This window comes from Macrotis lagotis, chromosome X (assembly GCF_037893015.1).
Source record: "Macrotis lagotis isolate mMagLag1 chromosome X, bilby.v1.9.chrom.fasta, whole genome shotgun sequence".
NCBI classification, from domain to species: domain Eukaryota; kingdom Metazoa; phylum Chordata; class Mammalia; order Peramelemorphia; family Peramelidae; genus Macrotis; species Macrotis lagotis.
In genome coordinates, this window is record NC_133666.1 from 144,385,386 (window position 1) to 144,407,004 (window position 21,619).

Here is a 21,619-nt window from a genome sequence, read left to right on the forward strand (position 1 = left end):
GGCAATGGGTTAAGTGACTTACCCAAGTTCAGACAGCTAGGTAATTAAGTGCCTGGGATCAAATTTGAACTCAGGGCCTCTTGACTCCAGGGCTGGTGTTCTATCCACTGTGCATCCCTTTCCCCCCTATATTCTATATTGAAAGCCTCCCAATTGATCTCTCTGCTTCTTGTCTCTTTCCTCACCAACAACCCCCATATGGTTATCAAATTAATCTGGGGAAATCACAGCTCAAACCATCTTCTTTTCTCTGTTCATGATGCTACAATGATCCCTGTTTTATTAGATAAAACATATACTCCTCTATCAGACTTTTTTTAAAGCCTTTCACAATATGACCCCAGACTAATGTTCTATAATTGTTTGACATTAATTCCTCTTGCTTATTATGCCATTCCCCAAATACATATTCCATCTCTCACTTCCATGCCTGAGAATGTTCCTCACCTCCAACTCCTGGAATTCCAAATTTTCTTTAAGGCTGAGATCAGGTGTCCAAGTAAGGCCTTTTCTAATCTAATCCTCCCCAATTACATTGTACAGGCATTATATATTGTATTAGTCTGTGTAATGTTGATCCCAGAAGAATGTAAACTCTTTTAAGGCAAAGACTGCTTCATTTAATGTTTGCTGAACCAAACATCACCTGGTGGGTTAGCTGATCCTGGAAGGGAGGGTTGGAGGTAATGGGAGCAGGAAGGCAGGAGTGTGTACCCTACCAACTCCAGAAAGCAGGAGACCCCTGGATCCAAAAGAAGGCCGTGGCATTATTTTAACATTTTCTGACTAAAGGGAGGAAGGAAAAGAATGGAGATTTAATGGAAGCATCAGGTCCAACTCTTCCAGGGATTTATAAGGAGTAACCTTGGGTAAATCCCTACTCTGCCTTTGATATCCTTTTTTTCCAGTTCATAAAAGGAGGGAATTGGACTGGTTTAGGTCACAGGCCTCTTTCAGATCTAACATTCAATGTACTAGGGTTCTTTCCTCCCATCTTTCCCCTCCACCTGCCCCAGTCTTCTGTATCTGACCCAAATTAAGGTACAAGAATGAAAAAACAAACCAATTCCCTTGAAAAAGCATCTTAAAGTGTTACAATGTCACATTTCTCAAGCACTTCAAGGTTTACAAAGTGCATTCCCCACAACAACCCTGTGAGGTAGGTTATATGATTATCCCCATTTTATGATAAGGAAACTGAGGCTCAGAGAAAAACTAGAATTAGGCAGATCTATAGGCAGGCCATTTGAGATTCAAACCCAGGTATCATGACTCAAGCTTAGGTCTCTCTCACAGGATCCTTCAGCATGACACAAGTTCCAGGATCACAAATGTGGACACAGGTCCAGAGAGGAGGAAGTCATATATACACATGGTCATGATCAGACACACTGGCCATCAGGACAGAACTCCTGGGAGGATAGGGATCTTTCTGGATGCCAGTCCTAGTAACGACCATTCCATGGGAAGCCTGATCTAGGGGAAGTGAGGAAGTGAGGAGAAGAAAAGAGGAGAAGGAAGGCCCTGCACAGCCCAGGATATTGTGATTTAGGGACAGAGGTCCATTCTGACCAGCCTGAGGAAGCAGCACCTCTTAGTAGTGGAGAGCAAAGGGAAATCAGGCTCTTTGTGCAACTACGTCCATTCCCCCCCCATGTTGGACACCCCTTTTACACAACCAGAGATCTTTATTGAGACAGGAAATGGCATCCCCCAAGACCCCACCCCAAAGAAGGTCCTCACAAGCTCCAGACCAAGCCCAGGGTCTCTTCCTGAAAGCATAACCTGGAAAATATTTGCCCCAGTCCTCATCTCTCCAAAAAATAAAAACAGGTTCAGAAATAGAGACCAAAATCTATACGTTTGGAGTTGTAGAACTGGCCTTCAGGAGGATCCAACTTCCGGCAATAAACACCATCTGGGAAATAGCCTTCATCTGCCCAGGCCTAGGGGAAGGAAAGAAGAGAGGTACAGGAGAGGTGTTGAGGATAATATACTTAATACAAGCAAAGATAATAAGGGGGGGGGAAAGTTGGTAGGATTTGGGGAGAAAGAGAATCCTCACCTGCATCTGGGCACTGGTGAAAGGCCCATAGAGCTCTGCATCACTTGTATTTTCCCACTTATATTCCCACATCACATCAGCCAAGCCATCTCCTGTGGCAGCTGCTTCTAGACAGACAGAGAAGGCCTTCTCAGATACATTGCCCTGTTCCTTTGGAGTCCAAGGTCACTGCACCCCACCTGTCATACTCCCACACGTACTTGTTCCTGTATTCCCCCTTTCTTATCCCATCAAACTTCATCCCCCCCCATATATACTCAAATCCCATCCATCCATAGGTTCCATACTTTCTTCACTCAACTCTGCCCTTCACATCCCCTTTTGGTTCCCACATTCTCTCCAAACGGGTTCCCAGTCTCCTTCTGGTGGGTTTCAAGATCTACATCCATCCAAGTCTCTATGTTTCTGCCCCAAGCCTCCATCCCTCACCTTCTCCTTGTGCTGGGGTTGGGGTCTCCAGCTCCCCTTCCCCAACCTCTTCAGCAAACATGTCCAGGACAGGACGAGGTGCTGTATCTGGGAGCCCCGGTGTGCGGCCCCCCAGCGCTTTCAGTCTCACAGCTAGCCGTTCCCTGGTCTCCTGGTATACTCCATGGTTGCCCCGGGCAACCATCTGGTCAGCCAATCCTGAGAGCCGGTCTAATCGTTGTGGGGAATTTGGCCGCTGGGGTCCTTCGCCACCCTTCCGGGCACCCAGCCGCCTTAGTGCCCCAGCAACTGTCTCCCCTGGCAACAACATCTCCAAGAGACCCTCTAGGAGGGCCTGAGGGCCCAGTGGTGTCTGGCCAGGACTATCTTCTTCTGAATCTGAGACAGGGGGCTGGCCTGGAGGGCGCTCCCGGATCTTCACCTGAGATGTGATAGGACAGATTGTTTTCTGAAACATTTTGGTTTCATCCTAGGATCTGGATAACACCTCTCCCTGATCCCAGCCTCTGATTCAGATACCCCCACCACCTTTCAGTTTTGGTCTCTAAACTCATTTCACAAATGGGTCACTCCCTATTCAGGACCCAAGTCGTTTGGCCTGAGGGCACTAACCCAGTCAATGTTGTCCAGCCAGCTGTCCCGAATCTGGGTATCCCGGTGCAGAAAGTAGTTGCCATCTGAATCAAAGTGACCCTCTTCCATCTCCTCCTGCAGGTTGAAGGGCGTGATACGCACACCACCCTCACTTGGGAGCGTGGCCGCCTCCTGACCTGGATGAATGGATACCCAAAATTGTGCAGGAAAAAGGGAAGAGACACCTCAACCCTCTCGTCTTGTCACTCTGCTGATCTAAAATCCTTATTTTCCCAACTGACTACGAGTAAAGTCCAAAGCTCACTGCCACCAGCAACATCTTCTCCACGAAACGTTCCATGACACTCTAGTCTGGAACAGCTTTCCCCCTTGAACCTCACATGCTTCTTTTTGATGCACACATTAATACCACTTACTCTTGCCACACTGCTAACTGGGGGCTTTCAGAAAGTCGAAGCTACGTTTTACCTACATTTGGTACCTCATCCCCCTGCCGTCCCCCATCACATCTTGGCGCTATATGCCAGGCGCAGCTGAGTACTAAATGAATAACTATTGAAAAAATCCCGTGAAGAATCTGCCTTCAACTTTGGAGAATCGAGCCTAAGGCGGAGGAGGCGTGGGGAGAAGAGTACAGGAACCTTGGCCTGGTCTCACCTTCCACGTCTTCTGAGGCCAGGATGACATACTTGCTACAACCGTCCTCATCATCGTCCTCTTCGTCACTGTCCAAAGAATGTTTGCCCTTGAACCGGCTCCCGGGGCCCCCGGCTCCGGTCACGGGATCCACCAGCTAGGACAGAAACAGGGCTGGATGCAGCGGGCTCAGGCGCACGGGCTGCCCCTGCCCACCTCACTCACCTGGAACCCCAAGCATCCTGCCCCCTACATCTTTTGGGGCGTCCTCTCCATTCGTGTCCTGGAGCCCCAAGCATCCCGCCCCCTACCATCTTTTGGGGCGTCCTCTCCATTCGTGTCCTGGAACCCCAAGCATCCTGCTCCCTACATCTTTTGGGGCGTCCTCTCCATTCGTGTCCTGGAGCCCCAAGCATCCTGCCCCTACCACGTTTTGGGGGTCCTCTGCATTCCGAGTCCTGGAATCTCGGGCATCCCGCCCCCTCACCTTCTTTTTGGGGAGATCCTCTCCATCCTCTTCAGCTCCCACGTCCTGGAAGGTCACTCTCCGCTTGGGCATGGTGGGCCTGGCGGGACGGGCTCGGATCCTTCCCGGGAGCTGCGCAGAAGGAGCCCCGGGGAGCCCCGGGTTACGATGCGCCGTGGGGGGGAGGGCCCTGGGCACGCCCGGGGCCTGGGGGCTTCACTCTCGGTGGTCCACGAGGGAAGGAAGGGGGGCGGGGAAGAACGTGCCTCTGGGCCTCCTGGAAGCTTCCATGGGCCCTGACTGGGGGTGTGGGGGAGGGGAGGGATGCCGGGGCTGTCATGCAAGGCCCCCCCCCCTTTGGGGCCCGCACCTCCCCCCGGAGGATGGATGGCTTCTGTCCGGAGCCCCTTTATACTTGGGGTGGGGGGGTCGGCCCCGGGCCGCGCATCCCCCCTCGGCCGCCCCGTCCCCAGCCCCGGGGGCCCTTCCAGGGTTGGGGGCCACAGCGGCGAGCCCCAAGCCCGCACACTGCCTTACCCTAAGCCCGCCTCAACTCCCCGCTCATCCCCGGCGGGCGCCCCCGCCCCTTCTTCCTCCTCTTAATATGTAAATGAGCAGGGCGCCGAGGGAAGCCCGCGGGACTCGGGGCTCACTCCGCGTGCGCGCCCTCACCTGGGCTCCGGGGAGGGGGAGGAGAGGGGCAGAGCGCTAGCACCGGCGCTACATCCAGGGCATCGCTCAGGAGTCAACCGGAAGAGATTCCCAGGAAGGCGCCGAACCTGCCCTGAAGTGGCTTCACTCGGCTTGGAAGACTTTGTGGGGAAAGAGGGCGGAACTAAGTCCCTAGACAGCATGGGAATGACGTCGCGCCGAGAGCCGAGGGAAGGGGAGTGAGGGCGGAAGTTGCAACAAAGTGGTCGGAAGTAGCTTCTCTCCCCCCTGGTAGTGTCGGGCTGGAGGAAGGTTGAGCGCGGAAGTCGTGCGTGAGGCAAAACAAAGAGCGGGACAGGGCACAAAGGAGGGGGAAGCCGGAGAGCAAGGCGCTTGCCCGGTCGTCCTCGCCATCTGGCCTCATGCCGAGGGCAGAGAGCTTTGCGCCGGGCGGCCCCGCTCCGCCTGGGCTCGCGGCTGCGCTCCTCTCTAGGACCCGGGGGCCGCGTCCGCTCGCGGCTCCGGCCCGCCCCCGGCCCCGCCCCCGCCCCCGCCCCGCCGGACTTCCGGGTGTGAGCCGCCAGGGTGAGGCCAACGGCCCCGGCCCCGCCCCCGCCCCCGCCGCGGCTCTCAGGTAGGCCCCGCCCGGCCCCCCTGCAGCGGCGCCCCCGGACGTCGAGGCTCGGGTCCCCGCCCGCCCCCCTGGTCCGGCCGCCATGAAGCTGCACCGCAGGCCCGTGCTCAGCTACCTGCGGGGCCCGGGAGCCCGGGGCCCAGACCGCGAGGGGGCCCTGCTGAAGAAAGGGGCCCACAATGGCAGCTACCAGCGGCGCTGGTTCGTCCTCCGCGGGAACCTCCTCTACTACCTGGAGCAGCAGGGCGCCCGGGCCCCGCTGGGCCTCATCCTGCTCAACAACTGCCGGGTGGAGCCGCGCCGCAGCAGCGCGGGGCCCTACGCCTTCGCCATCCAGGCCTCCGCCCAGGGCGGCCGCTGCTACAAGCTGGCGGCGGAGAGCGAGGAGGACTTCCGCGGCTGGCTTCAGGCCCTGGGCTGGGCGGGGTGGGACCAGCTGTGGAAGCTCCTGCAGCCCCTCCAGGAGCAGTACCGCCAGGTGTGCCGAGAAGCCGGGGTGGAGCCCCAGGCCCCGCCGCCGGAGGACGGACTAACGGGCCTCCCTTGCTCTCCGGCCCCCTCTGGCTTCCAGGAGCTGCACCGCCGTTTTGGGGAAGAGATCCAAGCACTTGTCAGGGCCAGGGCCACCAGGAGGCAAGTGGACCTCATGGTGTTTGCGTGAGGGAGGAAGCAAGAGGACCATGTGGCTGATCTAGAGCTCTTGCAGGGATGTCAGGGACTAAGGTTAATTGTCTTGGGACAACTAAAATAAGATAGGTTCGCATAGCCTCAAAGCACACTGCAATAAAAGTCCCAAAGCTAAGCACTCATCTGGTCAACTGTACACCTATCCATTGCATTCCTCTTAAAAAAATCAAATAACCAGGCAAGAGACAAGTGTAGGGCAGGACAGTAGATTTTTGTTCTTTCCTGGTTCCACAAAGCTCTGTACAGTTGGGGGAGAAGGGGACAATGCAATAGGGGAAGTGAGGGGGCAGAAAGAGAATGTAAACATGAGAGCCCCCCCACCCCCTTAGAGAACAGAGAGGACACTCAACCCAATGGGAAACAAAAGAGATTCAAGGAACAAAGGCTAGAACATGGAAAAAATTTAGAAAGGGCCCAAGAAGAATGAGATGGGTGTGTGAGAAGATGTGATGGAAAGAGTGTATCTGAAAAAAAAGCAGCTAGAAACAGGACTGAAAGGCAAGCAGTCTAGCTGAGGGACCCTTCCTGCTGCAGGTCAATTCCCCTTAAATAAACGAGTGAACAGAGCAAGAGGGAAAGTAGAGACTGAACCCCTGAGGGTCCTGTGTACATAATTACAATGCAGAGACATCAGATATATATATATATTATATATATGCATATATATATAATATAAAGAGGCCCCCCTGCCTCCCAGTCTGGCACAGAGGGGGAGATGTAGGAAGATGGTTAAGGCTTGAGGGAAGAGAAGCTCACCCAGCTTTCTCCTTGTGGAATTGGGAAGCTGAACCACCAAGAGTGAAAATTTAGAAACAGCCAAGACCCATCATCAAAAGTTCACTCATGCTGGAAGGTGTGAGGAGGTTAAATCAAGTGGAGGTTAAGGAGAAATCAATTGTTCCTGGGAAAGAACAACTTAGTAAGGTAAAGGAGAAACTTAATGGAGTCAGGAAAGTTAGAACACTGGTTGAATAGAATAGGAAAAGGGGGGGTAGGGGGCTCAAGGCTCACTCCACATTGTCCCATGAAATGCTGCTAATTTGAGGTTTCAAGCCCACTGGATGAGGCTGGCTTGGGGACAGCTGAGGAAAATATCGGGCCAGCTCCACATGATGGAACAAGGCCCGCCGAGGGATGGGGGTAAAACAGCACGAGTTCCTTCTGCTCCTGTTAGGATAAGGCTGCTTATACCAAGATAGGGAGAAACACAGCCTTCCCTAGGAGAGGACATCACTGACCAAATAATAAAAGACCTATGGCTGTCTCCCTGGGTCTGGAGGTCAAGGGAGTGCAGAGGGTAGGCATTAAAGTTCATCACGGTGAAGGGAAGCCAGTGCCCCTACCAGCACCCCAGCATGGAAGGGACAGGTTAGAAGTAAGCGTCCTGCCGTGCCCCAGCTGCTGAGTTCCCATCCCCTCCATCTTGTGGGGGGGGGTGGAGAACTATCAGCTTTCCGCCGAAGGGACATCTTCCGTCCTTGGGCCTTCTTCTCTTGCTTCTGCCTCTCTTTTTCCCGCTCCTTCTCCTGCTTCTGTCTCTCCTTTTCCTGTTTCTGTCTCTCCTTCTCCTGCTTCTGAAGTTCCTTCTCCTGCTTCTGCCGCTCCTTCTCCTGTCTCTTGGTCTCCTTTACCTGTCCCAGAGGTGTACTGTTTCCAGTTGGTGAGGGCAGGGAAGGATGTAGCCCTTCAGCTGTGACTACAGGACCTGGAGCAGGACCAGCACTGGCTCTTCGAACAGGAGGTGGTGGGGAAGAAGAAGCTCCACCCCTGGAGGCACGACTTTTGAGACCTGGGAGGCTGAGGAGGCTAGATGATGGGCCTAGGGGGGGTTGTTGTCGCCTTCGCTCTTCATGGATTGCTCTTGAGCCATGGAGCCTCCTGGATGGTCTGTATTGCAGCTCCCCCCGGGTCTCTCTCCACTTCTTTAACTGGGCTGCATTTTCACGCTCTATCAGGGCCTCTGTCACAGGGAGGTTTGTTACCTGAAACAAGAAGAGCAGGGCATGAGGCACAAGAGTACCAGAAACAGCAGACCAGAAGTAGCTGGCTCCAGGAAATATAGAGATCCTAGGCAAGACAGTGTAGGAGACACCTACCTCATGCACAAGGAACTCTTCCTGCATGCACTGTTGAGGTAAGTTCCTCAGCTGCTCCATAGTTTCATACATTCCCTGGCAGGACCGAAGCTTCTCCACAGAGCCCAGCGTATGCCGAAGCAACACCAGAGCCACCCTGAAGATGATCTTCACTCCTGAGGGAAGATGGTGTCAGAGGTCTAGAGGGTAGAAGAGGCTACTAGGAGGAAGACCAAAACTCATTCTTTTTAAAATATCAAGGTTTCAATGACTTCCTCTCTTTCCCACCTTAAAAAAATGATAAATTTTGCTTGAGGATTTATGCCCTGGCCATTAGAAAATTAATGGCATTCTCTAGCCATTGCTACAGAAACCATTCTGTTCTGAGAGTGGCTGTCAGTTTAAGTATGTGTTGTCATCCCAAGGATAGTCTGCAGTTCTCTCAGCAGGCTCTGAGTTGGGGTATATATGAAGTGATCAGGATCATGAAGGGAGGGGGTACTAATACTAACAACAAATAACTTGAAGAAGAAGAGGAAACTAATAGAAATCTATTTAATAGGTAGACTGCATCCCACTCCCAAGGTTTACTCTCACCTTTTAGAGCTGGTATACTGTGGTGAGAGTAGAAAACTCTTGAAACCAGCCTGAGAGTCAGTGATGACAGTGCATGGCCCTGAGAGGGCTTTGCCCTCACATAGGAGTAGATGGAACAGTAACAAGCAAAAGAGCAGACTGAAGATAGAAATCCTAGAGAGGAAGCTCGAGTGAGAACCACAGGGTTAGAAGTATCACTTAGCCACTGGTACCTTCACAGAAGAACATGTCCCAGACCCGGAGAACTGAAGCCCAGGGTAGAGTGCGGGCAAATATGCACATGAACCACTCAGTCATGTAGAGTACAGGGTCAATGCGCTGACGCCGAAGATGTCGGTGAGCTAGAGGGGAAGCCCGCCGAAGAAGGGCAAAGAAGATCTCCCCATCCAGCTGGATGGCCTCCTGAATAGTAAAGCAGAGACATGAAGAGACACCTATGTTCACAAGCTGAAGGGAAAAGATTCCCTAACCTCCCTTCTCCCAACGTCTGCCTTCCAGCCTGCAGCCTTCCAGCCAGTTCCACATCCTTTCCGAAGCCAGTGTTACTCACCAGCCCAGCACTGTAGTAGCCAGGAAGGTATTTGTCACATATCTGTACCAAGCACCAGAATGCTTGCTGGAGAGGAAAAGAAGAGTGGATGTGTAAGGAATGAAGAACAAGATGTTAACTTCTCCCCTTCCCTATACCACTGACAGCCGTATGGTCACTCCTTTCTTCCCATCCCTAAAAGGTTCTGGAGTAGTCCAGTCACCTCTCTGAATACATGCAAGGTTATTGTCAGAGACTAAAGTTCTTCCCACTATCCAACCCTAGGTCCTTATCCCTGAACTCTGACCTCAGCAGGCATATGCATGAGCAGCACAGCTGCCACAGGGGCCTGGGCTTGGCAGTAACCCTCATCAGGCCGATAGATGGTGTAGGCCTTCAAGATGCGATAGAGGTCTTGCTGCCTGCAAGCATGGGAAAGGGAAGAAAGTTACCATAGTAACTGGGATCCAATGGTTCTTGAGACATCTGTTCTGACTGCCCCAAACCTACCCTTATAAACTATCTACAGCACATGACGCTAGCCCCGTCTTCTCAGCTCTAATCTGTGCTGCACATCCACAGCTACCAGATTCATCCATCACATAGCTGTGATTGTGTCGTTCCCCCTCTCCCCCCCAAAAAACCTTCAATGACTTCTTTCCACTGTCCACGAAACGAAAGTCCAAATTCCTCTGTCTGGTTCTCAAGTCCAGATTTATATTCTTCCCCCTCTTCAGATACTTTAGCCAAACTAAACTACTTAGAATATATCAGAACATGTGTAAATTTTCCCTTCTGCTCTTCTGCTTACACTATTCCTACTATTGGGAATGCCCTCCCCCTTCTCTACCAATCAGAATTCTGCCTATTGTTAGGAGCTCAATTCAAATGCCCTTCAAAGATTCTTTTCCTAATTTTCTAGTTAAGACATTCCACATAGTCTGTACCTGTCTTACAGCAGAAATCAACTATATTTCCATTTTTGTATTCTGCATAATACTGAACAAAGGACCCTTTAAACTATCAAAATTTTTGCTGAATGAAAACTGTGCTCAAGATTGTTTCTGAGTGTGCACTATTCATCCACCCCTAAATCTTACCCATGACCCCCTCGGGCAGCAAACATTTCATGAAAGGGAAATTGTCGATGCAAGTCCTTCTCAATCACATCCAGCCACTTAGGGTCTCCAGGGGCCCGTTCCAGCTCCTTTGATAAAATGGAGAAGTTATATCTCTCTGTAGCAATTCTTCCCCCAACCCACATTCATGGGAAAGCTCTCTAGACCCTTCTCCAACCTACAAAGGAGAACCTTGTCTTGATCAGAAGATAAGGCAGAGCTGGCATTCCAATATGAATATTCTTCGACAACCAGCTGTCATTCATACCTCAAATTTACCAGGGTTCTGATCTAGGAGTTCCTTGCTGTTGGACAGGAACTGCCAGGCTTTGGCTCTAAGGGATGAGGGGATGCCCTTCCGGCATCGAAGCTTCACCTAGCAGAAAGGAGACATGAGTGGAAAAAATGACATAAGTGAGGACAGACTTGTATTCAGCCCTGACGCTCCATCTTCTACTGAAAAGAGCCCAATCATTCCCCTCAGAATTCATCTTAAGACCTAGCTTCCAGCTCCTACTCAGGGCGGGCCCTTGAGTTATCCCAATGTCAGACAAAATAAAGGCATTTGTGCCTTATCTTTAGATATTTAACATATGCTACTTTCATGCCCCAAACACATAATGTAACACACCATTTAGTCTGTCAGACTGATCCTATTCCTACACATAATTTTCTCCAAAAAACTTACAGAATTTTTTTTTTTGCTTTCTCCCACCCTCCTTATTACAGGAAAGGTTAAAGGGCAGAGAAAAGAAAAGAAATAAAAGGCTGCAGGTTCTTACAGGTAAAGGGTAAATCAAACTCAGCTCTTGCTCTCCCCATTTCATGTACCTTCTGAAATCGTCGAGATAACCACTTATCCCAGTTGCTGAACATGTCCAGCCACTTTAGCTCCCGCTGACGGGCCACATCAACAGGGATAGAGCTTTCCCTGGGGGAGAAAGGAAATGGAGTTCAACTGATGTCACCCTAACCATAAGTTTCTCCATCTTTTCCTCAGTAAACCCTCAAACTTCTCCCTTTCAAATCTCCTTGGATTCTACAACTTCCCATTTTTAAACATTAATTTTTAGGTGCTGGACCACAATATCTATAATGACCTAGCCCAAGGGAATGGAGGCATCAGGGATTATTCCATTATATAGTAGGAAGGGGAACAAGGATGTCCAGGATCCAGATAGAGGGAAGGAAGGAGTCACAGCAGTCACACCCCACACCTCAGGAGAGAGTGACTCAGGCCTTAGGAGGCAAGGGAACTAGGAAAGAGGGCAGGGCTTGGGGAGATGAGGAAATGGAGAAGAGGCACTCCTACCCCTTTCCCCTGTGAAGACTAGAAGTCCCTGCTCCCTCACTCAGAAAAGTTTCATTCATTGTTCACCTCCCCACCTAAATCATACTCCACCCCTTTATACGTTTTGTGATCTCCCACATCAAGGCAGGAGAGAAGTAAATAACTTGGAATTGGCTCCATTATACCCTGGCCCCACCCTCCAGGTTAAAGTCAGGAATTCCTTGTCACCTAAATTATACTGAGCATTGTGGTTTCCTTGCCTAAATAAGACTATAGATCTCTATTACAGCCTATAATCCAGCTAAATTTCTAAATACTACTCCTGACAGGCCACTATTTAACTCTTAAGTCAATAAGACCAGTCCTCCAACCTGTGGTCCCCCAACAACAACAATCAGAATTGGAAGGGCCTAGAGATCTGGTCCAACCCCCTCTTTTTTCAGATGAGAGGAAACCCATGGACTATAGAATGACTTGTTCAAGGTCAATGGTGCAAGTTAGAAGCAGAAATGAAACTAGAACTCAAATGATCCAAGGCCCAATGTTCTTACTCTCACACCATGCTTCATAACAAGCTATTGACCAATGGTCAGTAGAAGCAAACTAAACTTTCTTTTGAAGTTTAATTCAAAACAACCCTCAACACTAAGTCTGAATCCCAAGTTGGAGGAAATACAGGACAGGATTGTCACCTCTTCTGAAAGGCCCTTTTCTCCCCATACCAGGAATGGTCCCACAGGGTCCCAGTACTCACAGGCTTCCGGAGTACTGGCTGCCCCCCAGGAATCCATACTTGTCTGTCTTGCGAAGGGCAAGCCCGTTGATTTCTGAGTCTGAGCCCATGGAGCTCACATCATCTGCCAAGGACTCTAAGGTACCTGACATGAGGCTCACAGAGTCCAGGTAGCTCAGGCTGTCTGGGGCCTGCCCGCGAGGTCCTTGAATTCCAGGACCTAAGCTAGACATAGAGCCCAGGTCCAGGGAACCTTCCGTTGGCTCAGGGGCTGGGGTCACAGTTACCGTGGCCACTGGAGTCTCACGGACCGCAGGAGACTCTGTTCCTGTCACCAATGGCACTGCCACGGCCGGCCCCGCCACGGCCACTGCTACAACGGGTTCACCCGCGGCCACTGTCTCCACAGCAGCTAGCCCGTCCGTTGTCAGTCCTGCTGTTACAACAGCAGCCGGTCCAGTTGTTCCCGAAGCTACCGCCATTCCTGGTTTGGGTGCAACAGGCGGTTTGGCTGTCATGGCATCAGAAGTTGTTACAGCAGGCACAAGAGCCGTCCTCTCCGCAGGTGTGGACACGGGCGCTCCCGGGGCCGAGGCAGCTAACCCAGGCCCCAGCTCCTGAGCCGGCGTGGCCGCCACTTCTGCTGGAGCCTGTCCCCCCGAGCTGGTGGCCGGGGAGTCACCTACAGGGGTGGCCTCCCCGTGGGCTAGGGCTGCCGTGGCTGCCTCTGGCCGGGCTCCAGCGGAGTCTGTCCCCGCCTCGGTGCCAACGGGTAACGCCGTGCCTGCTGCCGCCACCGTGCCCGCTGCCGCTGCCATCATCGTGCCTGCCGCCACCGTGCCCGCTGCCGCTGCCATCGTGTCCGCCGCCACCCCGCCACGAGGCTCCGAGGCTGGCCCGGGCCCGGGCCCTGGCAGCCCCGCGGCGCCGGGGCCGTCTGTCCTGCCCTCGTCCTGCCCCGGGGAGGGGCCCGCAGGCACGGGCTCCAGGGTCAGCAGCACCACGGTGCTGGCGCCGCTCCCCGCAGCTGCGCCCGGCCTCGCGGGCCCCGCGGAGCCCGGAGGTGGCGGCCGGCCGCCGGCCACCCAGGCCGGGCGGGCCTCCCCGGGGGCCACCAGGGTGACCGGCGAGGAGGTGGCCGTGGTCACGGGCGGCCCCGGGGCCACCACCAGCACAGGCCCGGCCCGGGAGCCCCGAGGGGGCGGGGAGGGGGCCACCGAGGCGGCGTGGCGGCGGGGGGGCGCCACCACGGGCGCCGGGCCTGTATCCATGGCGACGGCCCCGCTCGGCGGCTCCTCACATCCCCCTCCCCGGAGGCCGGGCCCGGGGGAGGAGCCGCCCCACCCACCGGGGGGGGGGAAGGAGGGCGGGAGGGGGGGGGGCCGAGGGCGCAGGGCGCGGCCTGGCCGAATGGCGGGCGCCCCGGCGGGGAGGGGGGAGGGGAGGGGAAGGGGAGGAGGGGGCTGCCCCGGGCGGGCGCCTGGCCGGGGTCCGGCTCGCACCCTCTCACCCTCGCTCGCGCGCTAACTCTCTCCCCCCTCTGGGCTAGTGGACGTCTTCACGCCTGCGCACAGCATCGTTAGCTGAGAGGAGCGCTCCCCCCCACCACTAGCGCTCCAGTCAAACCACCAGCGCCTGCGTGAACTCCGCTCCCGCCCATCTCTTCTTCCCTAGCCCGCCTTCGAAGGAATCCTAGCCAATCATTTGGCGACGAAGAGCGGCGCTCCTACCAATCAGAGAAAAGTAGGCGGGATTGCGGGGAAGAGGAAGCAGAGGTAGGAGAGGGGCTATGAGGAAATGGCCCTGGGAGCCAACCGAAATGTCAGCTGAAGCGGAAGAAGGTGGGTCGAAGAAAGTAGCCAAATACGAAAAAGGGTGTTGGCAACTGTTGACCAATGAAAAAAGTTAGCGAGAGTTTGACCGCGGAAGGATAAAGGAAGGGGCGGGGTCTGAGAAGGAAAAGGTGGGTCCCTGAGTTTTCAAGCTATTAGAAATAGCGAAAAGGAGCCGGGTGAGCCAATGAGAAGGGGATGGCGGGGTCAAAACTGACAGACGTGATGTCATAGATGAACGCTGATTGACAGCCGGCACATTCAATTGAAAGCCTTAAAGATCCCAGGTCCTCCGAGAAGCCGAGGAGACAGGGACCGCCGGTGGGCGGGCAGGTCGTAGGAGGGATTCTCCTTCTTCAGCCAATGAATGCGTTTCCAGCCGCCGGCGGAGAAGAGCAACTGACAACCCTGAGGACCAATGGAGATCCCGGGAAGGCCCCGCGGCGGCCCGCGGGAGGGCGGCGCTGGGGACAGGCCGTGACAGTCCGGGGCAGGTGGCGGCCGGGAAGAGCGGATGCCGGGTGACAGTCGGAGACAGCTCAGGAGAGCGCCTGGGCACTTGCTTCCCCCTCCCCGTCCCTGCCGCGGTCGGCGCCCTTATTTTCCCTCGCAGCGCTCTGCAGGCCGTGGCGTTTCAAGCACGTTCTTTGAATGAATGAACGAGTGAACGAATGAATGAACGAGTGAAGGAATCTGTGGCCCCGAACGTTAAGGCTCCAGGTCGCTGTCCTTACCGAGTGGGTCTCGGCGCCCAGCCCGGCCCCTGGCAGCCCCTCCTCCCCGGGGGTCCCGCTGTCCGCCTCGGGTCCGCTCCTCCCAGGCCCCCCGGCGCCCGCCTCCCTGAACCCTCGCTTCTGCACTGAAGTATCCCCGCGGGGCCTGGCTCTCACTCCCCGGGCGTGTCCAGCCCCCCCCGGGCGTGTCCAGCCCCCCAAGCGCCGGAGCTCCCCGCCTCTCCCCGGGGTGACATCCAACCTGGGAAACTCCCATATTCGTTGGACCTCTTTCTGAGATTCCATTCCCTCCGCACAACCCAGCACCCCACCTTTTTAAAACCATAAAGAGGGGTGCTAGACCCCAGAAATAATTCATCTCCACTCCCCCATAAAGAGGGGGTGCTAGACCCCAGAAATAATTCATCTCCACTCCCCCATAAAGAGGGGGTGCTAGACCCCAGAAATAATTCCTCTCCACTCCCCCATAAAGAGGGGGTGCTAGACCCCAGAAATAATTCCTCTCCACTCCCCCATAAAGAGGGGGTGCTAGACCCCAGAAATAATTCCTCTCCACTCCCCCATAAAGAGGGGGTGCTAGACCCCAAAAATAATTCCTCTCCACTCCCCCATAAAGAGGGGGTGCTAGACCCCAGAAATAATTCATCTCCACTCCCCCATAAAGAGGGGGTGCTAGACCCCAAAAATAATTCCTCTCCACTCCCCCATAAAGAGGGGGTGCTAGACCCCAGAAATAATTCATCTCCACTCCCCCCACCCAATCTAAGTACCCTCTCCGCTCCTCTCTGGGCCCCTACAAGTTGCCCATATAAGGCTCTTGGGCAGTAGGGCCCTGGAGTCAGGGGATGGGGGAGGGAGGGTTGGTGAGGAGGCCAGCAGGGGGGCAGCTGGTGCTAAGTTTAGGTGACTCCTTCCCTCCCTCCCATCCGAGACAACAGGTGGACCGTCCCCAGTGCCCAGAAAGGAAAATGTCTTAGAGGCATTGCTGCGGTCCTGGGGGAGGGGCGTTTTCAGAGGCAAGGAGCATTCCCCGAATGGCAAGTTCCTACAAAAGAGACGGATCCCTGGCCCTATCCCGGCTCTCAAGCCCTGTGTCACCCCCCACCCAACCTCATTTTCACTTCCATTGGCTTTCTATCCTTGGACCCTCCAAGAAAGAGACACACCTGAGTCCAAACCTGGACATTTTCTCAGGCAGGCAGCTATTTGTCTATTTGTCAGAATAGCTTTGTTCATTCATTCATTCATGCCCCTCTCTGGCTCACAAACTTTGAGGAGATTTCCCATTGCCTGTAGGATCAAGTCTGAATTTAGCCTGTCACTCAAGGCCATCAATATTTTAGGTCTAACTTCCCTTTCTAGCCTAACTAGCCACTATTTCTTCAAGAAAGTGAAGGGACTAAGTTTTTATTAATCTCCAGGTGTTTTACAGATATCGTCTCATTTAATCCTCAAAAACAGGCCTGAGAGGTGGTTACTATTATTATCTCCACTTTATAGATGAAGAAAACGAGTCATGGAGAGGTTCAACCATTTGTCCTGAGTGACATGATTAGTTTCCAAGACCAATCTGAGTCTTCCTGACTCCAAACTCAGGGGCTCCCTCCACTATACCTCTGGCTATCTCCGAAGCCAGGAATTCTCACATAATAATTCAGATTTGGGTATCTTTGCTAACAAAGTTGGTCTCCCAGTTTGCAATGCCCTTTCCCAACCTCTCTAATTTGTATCTATCTGTCAAAACTTGGATTAAATTCCATCTCCTCTGTGGGGTCTTCTCAGATCATCCCATTCCACAAGGATCTTTTCTTCCTTTGAATTTCAATTCAATTTACTGTTGAAACACACATGTGATACCTAGCATAACTTCCTGGTATTGTTAAGCTCATCCCTGTTATGAAAATATTCTGCTTCTCTATGGACTTCTTAAGAAAGGGATGATGTCTTATTCATTTTTGTATCTCCTCTACTGCCCAGGAAACCCCTGACTTCCTTGATTTCTCATTCCTTCCCAAGTCTAGTTCTCCTGAATCTTTATACTTTCTGGGGAGGTAAAAACATCCCATCCTGACTTTATCAGCCACACCCCACATTCTGCCTCCCTCCCCTCCTGCCCCAAACACACACTGGTACACTTGTCCTCCACGAAGACCATGCCCAAGTTAGAACCATCCCTAAGATCTTCCTCATCTCCAGTTGCTTCCCTCCCCCTTACTTCTCCAAGAAAGGAGAGGCCTGTGAGCTAGAGCTATTTCGGTATCTTGGGTAGCCATCTGTTCCCCCCCTTCATCCCTCCCCCACATGGGCCCCTGGCTCCTTTTCTATCCAGTCCCTCCCCTCCCCAACTCTAAGACTCGGCTAAGGTTACCCTGGTATGTTAAGGGTTCCCTGGGGTGGGGTATATAACCCCAGAGGAATTGTCCAAGTCTTGTCACTCTGCTCTTATTCCTTCCAGCGTCCCACCAGAGCCGTCACCCAACCTCATAGAGAGAAGAAATGGTAAGTGAGATTTCTTCCCCTTTCCCCACCCTAAGACCTCTAGACACTGACCTCCAGCTCTGTTAACTTAGAGGACAACTTCTCTAGGTTGGGGAAGGAACAATCTTTGAAGAAGTGAGATAGTTAATACAGTGGTTCCTTGGAGATCAAGAGAGAAAAGTTTAACTTCCTAGAAAAAATTTCAGTAACAAAATGGGGAATACCTCTGACATGATGAGTATCAAAATGTTAAAGGGAGAAGTAACCTTTGAGATAACTGGGTCCAACCCCTTCACTTTATAAATAGAGAAACAGGGGCTCAGAGGGGCATGGTATATCTTGCCTAAGGTCCTGTATTGAGTGAGCCACAGAGCAGACACTAGATCTCAGAGTGATGGAGAAAAGCAGATAAAATGGAATAGATGAAACATCACCCACTTCCATCCCTACCCATCCAAAAAAGACTACAAGAAATCTCAGTCCCAAGAACATCATCTTACTCTTGTACTATGTACTCTAGTAGCTGTCATTGTTCCCTCATAGATGTGCTTGAAATTACTACAGTAATTGCTATAGTAACACCTAGAAAAAATTTCCACCCCACTCCCTTCTAATATTACCTGAGACTGGGTGATCATGGAGATATAAATAGCAATCTTTAAAGCATTGGGACCTGCCAACTCGACCTCAGGGTACTTTGGGTCAGAGAGGTTGACCTCTTCCAAGTAACTTCTAAGGCTAGAAAGAAACCCCATCAGCATTACTGCAAGATAGGGATACAGATATGATTGGCAGTCCCCCCTCACCTCCACCTCCACAATTGTCAGAAAATGCATTTCTCTCACAGAGTTATTCTAGGAACAAAGACCTTTGTCAAATGTTACTGCAGATAATTATCATGAAATCCTCACTACATTTTTCCTCCTGCACATCACACACATACACACACACACCCTTATCTGGGAGCAGAATCCACAGATCAGTCAATAAGATATAGGATTTAGAGGTGAAAGGGTTCTAAATAGGTCATCCAGTCCCAATGCCTTTGTTTTACAGAAGAGGAAATGAGGCCCAGGGAGGGTAAATGGTTTGATTGAGATTATAAAGCTAGCGGGAACAGCTCCCCGTTCCTGTTCTTTTCCTCCTTCCAAATCTTCAATGGTCCCAGACTGCCCGCCCCAAACAGTCATGTACTAGCACATACTAGAGTAGCAGAAACACTTAACCATGGTCTGATTTTACTATAACTGAACCCTTCTCCCCATGAAGTACCTTGATCTAGCCCTCTACCAGCTAGATTCACAGGTCACCCAGCTTTGTTAAGCAGAAGGAACTGATCAGTCCAACTAAAGGGAGAGAGTTCTGTTTTAAAAGGAAAGTTGGGGGGCGGGGAGAGGAGAGAGGAATTTGTTCATGGTCACTCCAAGGGAGCTATTCTGCTCTCCTGCGTATGGTATGTTCTTATACATCTCCTGTCCCCATCACCATCACCAGCATCACTACTACTACTTCTCTCTCCATCCCATACTCTAGGGATTGGGGCTAGAATGTGCAACAGAGGCCACAAATAAGCAAAGGATGCTTGGAAAGGGGAGGAGCTCTTGGAAGCAGCCCTAGGAGCCTCAGACATTCTGCTCCTGACCCCTCCCCCCAGATGTTAATTCCTCCATTGAGGACTTTAAACTCTCATTCCCTCCCTACAACTCTAGTCAGTGATTCTCCTAGGCCTTACTAACCTGCAGCTCCTAGATCTCTGACCCTTTTGTCCACCCATCTCCCCTCAGGCACCCAAGAAGGCCAAGAGAAGGGCAGCAGAGGGTGGCAGCTCCAATGTCTTCTCCATGTTTGACCAAACACAAATCCAGGAGTTTAAGGAGGTAAGAAGTCAAGAGGAGGTATTGGGAGGAGGAGGGATGAGGGAGGTGATGAGAGAGGAGAGTCCTGGTGCCAGGTTGCCTCATGAAGCCAGGTGTCCTGGGCCCCCAGCTGTCAGTCAGCATGATTTCCTCCAACTCTGAGTTCTTCTCCCTCCTTTCCTTCCCCCCACCCCTTCATGGAATGTGCACCTGTCCCATTCTGGGGGTAGGGGAGAAAGGTTATGGAGGGAGAATTCCTTTCATTCCAGGGGCTATCCTAGCAGGGGAACAGTTGGGATGGGGAGAGAAGAAATGGAACACAGTACAAAGCTGAGGACCTGTGAAAAAGGGCTTCAGAGAATTGAGTCCTAGGAATGAGGAAGAAAAGCAGAACCCCAATAACTCTTTTTTTCTGTTCCTCAATAATCCCCTCCCTCTCTAGGCCTTCACTGTCATTGACCAAAACCGAGATGGCATCATTGACAAGGAAGACCTAAGGGACACCTTTGCAGCTATGGGTAAGAGTACCTCTGCTCCTCAGCCCTTAAGTCCTGTTCATGCATTGTTTCCTTTCTGGAATCCAAACACAAAGCTCCCAGGACTCTTAACCTTCTCTATCTTCTTCTGATAGCCATTGTTCTCTGTCAGAACTTTGGTGACTTAGTTCTTCTGGCTCAGTTTCTCAAAGAATCCAAGAAAGTTAGTAGGAACAGTAAATAAAATTGGAAGGATCTGCTCTGATCTCCCCATTTTCCATAAAAGACAAAGGCAAACAGAGAATTGCCCAAGGTTATACAACCATTTTGCGACAGGAATTCATACCCAGGTCTTCTTGTACTCATTCTTAGCCCTTCCCACCTTGGTCCTCCTACCAGCTTCCTCCCTACACACTATTAGTCTGCCTTCCCCTGGAAGCACAATTTCAACTTCTCCACTCCCCATCTTCCCCCATAGGCCGACTGAACGTAAAGAATGAGGAACTGGATGCCATGATGAAGGAGGCCAGTGGACCCATCAACTTCACTGTCTTCTTGACCATGTTTGGCGAGAAATTAAAGGGTGGGTAGAAAGGTTTTGAGTATTCATACCATTCCTCCTACCTGACTGTCTTGGGGGCTCCAGGATTCTGTATCCCCAGGGTCACACCCTTCCCCCCAAAACATTGAAACTTAACTTTTAGCTTTCCCTTTCCCCAGGTGCTGATCCAGAGGATGTGATCACTGGAGCCTTCAAAGTCCTGGACCCAGAGGGGAAGGGATCTATCAAGAAGCAGTTGTAAGTAGTGGCTTCTGGGTCTGCTCCTAGGCAGCCCTCTCCCTATCTATAAGGTCCCAAGTCCACCCATCATTCCCTGCCTCTAGTTTCTAAACCCCAGCTCTTTCCATCTATAACTTCCCCTGTCTCTTGGTTTCTTTCCTTTTTGGATAAGAAGGTTGCTACTGTTCTCCAAAATAAATTGATTTATTATCTTTAACTCTTCTTTCCTCCCCAGTCTGGAGGAGCTGCTCACCACCCAGTGTGACCGATTCTCTCAGGAGGAGGTAAGATTTTTGGCAGAAGAAAGTTGAGGAGAAAGAAAGAGGGAAAACTTATTTAAGGGAGGAAAGCAAGAGGAGAGGTTCATGTGGAAGATGATTCCCTCTGTCTGACCTGCCCTGTCTCTCTCCCAGATCAAGAACATGTGGGCAGCCTTTCCCCCAGATGTAGGTGGCAACGTGGACTACAAGAACATCTGTTACGTCATCACCCATGGAGACGCCAAAGACCAGGAGTAGAGAGGCCTCCAGAGCCTCAGCTTCCCTCCATTTGGTCCTTGGAATGGGAAGCATTGAGCTCCTCTGGATCCAAACCCCTTTGTTCCTCAAATAAAGATGAACTTGTCTTTCTTATTGATGGCCTCCCACTATCTTTCTGTGGAGGAAGGTTAAGGGGAAGAGAAGGGATCTTTACACATGAAGTGAACAAATCTGGAGACCAGGAGGTTAGGACTAAAAAAAAGCTCCTCTGGAAACCTCCTCATGTAGGGAAATCCTTCTAGAAAGTCTTTTTGGGGAAGCCCTGGTCAGGCCTGGCCCCAGTTTCCTGCCTCCTCCTCCATATCCTCATATAGTAGATCTTGAGGGACTCTAATTTTAACCAAACAGGTACATTTTGGGACACAAAAAGGGATGCAAAGAGCAATGAGTAGGAAAGGAGGGTAGGTGTTTCTGAGCA

At 52.1% G+C, this 21,619-nt stretch overlaps 4 protein-coding genes across 7 annotated transcripts; 2 read left to right on the plus strand and 2 right to left on the minus strand.

The window, feature by feature from the left end:
- Positions 1 to 1,066: 1,066 nt before the first annotated feature.
- Positions 1,067 to 5,290, minus strand: CD2BP2 (CD2 cytoplasmic tail binding protein 2). 4 transcript variants are annotated; one of them, XM_074207853.1, is made up of 7 exons: positions 4,863 to 5,290; positions 4,212 to 4,322; positions 3,746 to 3,881; positions 3,107 to 3,264; positions 2,495 to 2,915; positions 2,066 to 2,166; positions 1,067 to 1,946 (listed from the first exon to the last, which is right to left on the minus strand). In XM_074207853.1, the coding sequence occupies exons 2-7, from the start codon at positions 4,281 to 4,283 to the stop codon at positions 1,836 to 1,838; spliced, it is 999 nt and encodes a 332-aa protein (XP_074063954.1). In that variant the 5' UTR covers positions 4,284 to 4,322; positions 4,863 to 5,290; the 3' UTR covers positions 1,067 to 1,835. The 4 variants fall into 4 exon arrangements, with proteins under 4 accessions (XP_074063954.1, XP_074063953.1, XP_074063951.1 ...); XM_074207852.1 differs by having other exon boundaries at positions 2,066 to 2,169; XM_074207850.1 differs by having other exon boundaries at positions 2,066 to 2,172; positions 4,863 to 5,286.
- Positions 5,291 to 5,393: 103 nt separating this feature from the next.
- Positions 5,394 to 6,277, plus strand: LOC141502879 (sesquipedalian-1-like). Its single transcript, XM_074207857.1, has one exon. The coding sequence runs from the start codon at positions 5,558 to 5,560 to the stop codon at positions 6,134 to 6,136; it is 579 nt and encodes a 192-aa protein (XP_074063958.1). The 5' UTR covers positions 5,394 to 5,557; the 3' UTR covers positions 6,137 to 6,277.
- An 870-nt stretch (positions 6,278 to 7,147) lies between these two features.
- TBC1D10B (TBC1 domain family member 10B) lies at positions 7,148 to 14,151 on the minus strand. Its single transcript, XM_074207834.1, is given in 10 exon segments — positions 7,148 to 7,597; positions 7,599 to 8,144; positions 8,259 to 8,413; positions 9,047 to 9,236; positions 9,385 to 9,450; positions 9,671 to 9,785; positions 10,464 to 10,570; positions 10,750 to 10,857; positions 11,313 to 11,412; positions 12,527 to 14,151. Coding segments are annotated over 10 exon segments (2,703 nt in total). The 5' UTR covers positions 13,777 to 14,151; the 3' UTR covers positions 7,148 to 7,531.
- MYL11 (myosin light chain 11) lies at positions 14,069 to 21,294 on the plus strand. The gene is made up of 8 exons (XM_074207859.1): positions 14,069 to 14,346; positions 17,527 to 17,570; positions 19,334 to 19,426; positions 19,848 to 19,923; positions 20,360 to 20,464; positions 20,602 to 20,680; positions 20,898 to 20,946; positions 21,076 to 21,294. The coding sequence occupies exons 2-8, from the start codon at positions 17,568 to 17,570 to the stop codon at positions 21,178 to 21,180; spliced, it is 510 nt and encodes a 169-aa protein (XP_074063960.1). The 5' UTR covers positions 14,069 to 14,346; positions 17,527 to 17,567; the 3' UTR covers positions 21,181 to 21,294.
- The last annotated feature ends 325 nt before the right edge of the window (positions 21,295 to 21,619 follow it).

What these genes read in the sequence shown, in the direction of transcription:
- LOC141502879 (XM_074207857.1), top strand. Translation starts at nt 5,558, where the DNA reads ATGAAGCTGCACCGCAGGCCCGTGCTCAGCTACCTGCGGGGCCCGGGA.
- MYL11 (XM_074207859.1), top strand. An exon ending in GTTTGGCGAGAAATTAAAGG is followed by an intron (nt 20,465 to 20,601) that starts GTGGGTAGAAAG and finishes CCCTTTCCCCAG; the next exon opens with GTGCTGATCCAGAGGATGTG. An exon ending in GGATCTATCAAGAAGCAGTT is followed by an intron (nt 20,681 to 20,897) that starts GTAAGTAGTGGC and finishes TTTCCTCCCCAG; the next exon opens with TCTGGAGGAGCTGCTCACCA.
- CD2BP2 (XM_074207850.1), bottom strand. Translation starts at nt 4,283, where the DNA reads ATGCCCAAGCGGAGAGTGACCTTCCAGGACGTGGGAGCTGAAGAGGAT. An exon ending in AACCCCAGCACAAGGAGAAG is followed by an intron (nt 2,173 to 2,494) that starts GTGAGGGATGGA and finishes CTGTCTGTCTAG; the next exon opens with AAGCAGCTGCCACAGGAGAT. An exon ending in TCACCAGTGCCCAGATGCAG is followed by an intron (nt 1,947 to 2,065) that starts GTGAGGATTCTC and finishes TCCTTCCCCTAG; the next exon opens with GCCTGGGCAGATGAAGGCTA.